Raw genomic sequence first — 3,348 nt, 5'->3', positions numbered from 1 at the left:
GGGTTTCCACCCCTACCCCCCCCTTCCTTTGTCTCCATATTTTGTAATGAGCTGGGCTGTCTCATTGACCATTAGGGAAGCTTAGGATTTAGGTGAGATAAAACAAACTCAAGTTTTACAGGGAAATCTGAGATCTAAATCTTCAGCTGTCTATGGGTCTACATATGACATGCATTTTCAGTTAAAATAATTTTTGCTTAAGCATTTTCTTCATTGTTTGCTCAGTTTAAATTGTGCTGCTTTGTGCCAGGTTTTCTTCAGCTGGGCCTGCTCATCACTGAATGCTTAAAGCACAGTCCAACATCACAAATCCTTTTATGACTGAAGTGGATACATTAAGCCCCATGGCAACTTGTCAGCAACATATCTCCAAATAGTACTCTTACCTGCTGCTATGGCAGCGCTCCCTCCCTGGCCAAAATGGTGCAGAATCTCAATTACCAGCAAGCATTGGCAGAGCATGTTTTCTTTATACTCCAAGTGATCATGTCACTATAGAGTTCAATCAGTGATAGGATTGCTACTGTGACACAGACCAGCGGGCATTTTTTAAAATCAATTTGAAACCACCAGAAAAGGCTACAATATTTTAGTAATCATTTTTTGAGTCACTACCTGGCCAGTAGGGTTTGTCAAGGCTTTCATTAAGATCAAATATTATTTTGCAAACCACGCACGACCTTTCAAACAGATCAGATTTTAGGACACCAAGACTAAAGTCATACCACTGCTGGTAACTTCTTGATTACACATCGCTGAAGCTTGTTTTTTTAAATCAATAAGCATAATGTTTATATTAGTTACACCCTAAACATAACCTATATACATTTCTTATAGACAAAGTATGTCAGTAAAACCTTGACATCATCAAATAATATTACCTCTCCTTTAAGATACCAGAAAACCCTTCATGTGAGCTCACAAACTTAATGATTCCAACATCAAGTTCAGTTAATCCATGTTTCATCATATCAGCAAAGCTTTCCTGGTCACCATCTCCAGACTCCTCCACCAGGAGCTCATTCTCGCCCTCGCTTTCTTCATCCTCAATTTTCCCAGTTAGTACTTTGGCAGTATCCTCTTTTTCTATGGCTTTTTCGGATTGTACCACAGCCTCCTGAAGTTCATTTAAAGACTGTTCAATAAAGGAGCTCTCTGACAATTTTTGTCTCTTAGACTCATCTGGTATGAGGTCTGCAGTTGAAAGAGGACGCTTCAATGAAATTGTAGCCATTTCAATAGAATCCATTGTTCTGAAGGCACTATGAGTAGTCTTATGAAAAACCAAAATGGATAGAGAAAAAAATTTTTTTTACAAAGAAAAAAAATATTATATATATATATGTATTTATATTTACAAACTAAATACATAAATTCTTACTCTAGAGTTCAAAATGAGAAATGACTATGCGGGGTTCCTCCACAACTATTTACTACCACATATTATAAAATTAAAGCTGAACCCCAGCATTACCTTCAGTTGTTGCACAGGCTCCTCTATTGTACTAAAATTGCTTACTCTGATTTCACTACACACTGTGATATTCTCAGTGTGCATTAGAAGCTGCACTAAGATGGCATCTTAGTACTGAAAACATCTAGCCTCTGCACCAAAACAAAGGAGCAACCCTACTAGAAGCTCTATACTAAGAACCCCCAACTACTAATAAAATCCTTCAACAATATAATATTTCCCAATACTATAAAAATATCCCCACCAGCACCTCGATAAAATCCCACTGCAATAGGATACACTCTTGTAGCCCTAGCTAAATACTAACCACAAACAGCACCACTCAAAGACCGACCATCAACAGCATCACAATAAAATGAACAGGCAATATATCTCCAGGCAAAAAAAAAAAAAAGAGTGCACCAGCAACATAAATAATATCTCCAACCACCACCTCCATGAAAGAATGTATCTTCCAGAAAAATAATATCTCCATGAACTAGAATAATCAGTACCAGCATTCCAATATTGCCCAGACCCCATAATATCCCATACCTCCAGCATCATAATAAAATCTCCCTCTACCAGCACCATAGTAAGGTTAACCATGACCCAAGCTACTATCATATTTCCCACTGATACAACATTTCCTTAATATTACCCACTACCAGCTCCCTGTATATCTCTCAGCAATACAAACTTATTTCTCCAGTGCCATGACACTGCCTACCACCAGCACAACATATGAACCAAACAGTATCAATAAATTCTTGGATCAAATAACTGTCATCTCAGGTCAATGGGAAGTTTTAGTATAAGCTGGTCTGCCCCACCTGTCTGGATTAATGCCAGGCAGCCAGTCCATCAGTGCCCAATAGACTGTTGGTTTAACACTCCGTTCCTCTTTTTGTTTATGTCACTGAAATTATTAAGCCTGTCAGGCGTAATAAGGCTTACTACAAGTTAGAGCTGCAGCTAACGATTATTTTCAAAATGGATTAGTTGGCCGATTATTAAGTTCGATTAATCGGTTAATCGGATAAACAATAAAATACATTTTAAAACATGGCTCCAGTGATGGGACTACTAGTTTGTATTGAGATTGCAGTCCATCACAGGAGCAAGCTTCGAGTGGTGGAAGTAAAAAAGAAAACAAATAGTGTGGTGTGCAATATAGTGAAATGGAAAGTGTAAAATTATACAGCAATGAATGCAGAATGGCACCGGCTATAGAGGACTCCAAAACCCAGCAATAGTACATTATACAGCACAATGCAGAATACCAACAGCTATAGAGGAATACAACAAATCCCAGCAATAGTACATTATAGCTGGTGGTATTCTGCATTGCGCTGTATAATGTACTGTTGCTGGGTTTTGTAGTCCTCTATAGCTGGTGGTATTCGGCATTGCACCACTGTATAATGTACTATTGCTGGGATTTGTTGTACTCCTCTATAGCTGGTGGAATTCCGCATGACGCTGTATAATGTATTATTGCTGGGATTTGTAGTCCTCTACACAGCGCAGTGCAGAATATCACCAACTATAGAAGAGTACAACAAATCCCAGCAATACATTATACATACAGTGTATGATGTATTGCTGGGATTTGTATTCCTATGTATAATATACAGCACAATGTACCATCAGCTATAGAGGACTACAAATCCCAGCAATACATTATAGAGCACCATGTGTGGGAAAGTGCAGGCTTACCTGAGCAGTCTTCCAGCAACTTGCTTCTGAGATAGGGCCTGCCTGAGATAGGTGCGTCGTGTAAAGCGTGGATGCGGGTCTGGCAGCGGTGAGCGTGATTTGGGGAGGAGGTGCAGCGTGTGTTAAGCCGTGAACAGGGCCAACTGATCGGAAGCCGATTAAACGATTATTGAAAA

The 3,348-nt window shown here is 39.2% G+C and overlaps 1 protein-coding gene across 2 annotated transcripts in view; it reads right to left on the bottom strand.

Annotated features, from left to right (window-relative positions):
- PUS7 (pseudouridylate synthase 7 (putative)) overlaps positions 1–1,265 on the bottom strand; it is a 35,079-nt gene extending 33,814 nt beyond the window's left edge. For both annotated transcript variants that reach the window (XM_018566442.1, XM_018566443.1), the window contains exon 1: positions 882–1,265. In XM_018566442.1, the coding sequence (XP_018421944.1) occupies positions 882–1,249 (368 nt within the window). In that variant the 5' untranslated portion in view covers positions 1,250–1,265. The remainder of the gene's footprint in view (positions 1–881) is intronic.
- Between the last annotated feature and the right edge of the window lie 2,083 nt (positions 1,266–3,348).

This window comes from Nanorana parkeri, unplaced genomic scaffold (genome assembly GCF_000935625.1).
Source record: "Nanorana parkeri isolate BGI_ZX_2015 unplaced genomic scaffold, ASM93562v1 scaffold949, whole genome shotgun sequence".
NCBI lineage: Eukaryota > Metazoa > Chordata > Amphibia > Anura > Dicroglossidae > Nanorana > Nanorana parkeri.
This window is presented reverse-complemented; position numbering and strand designations above follow the sequence as displayed.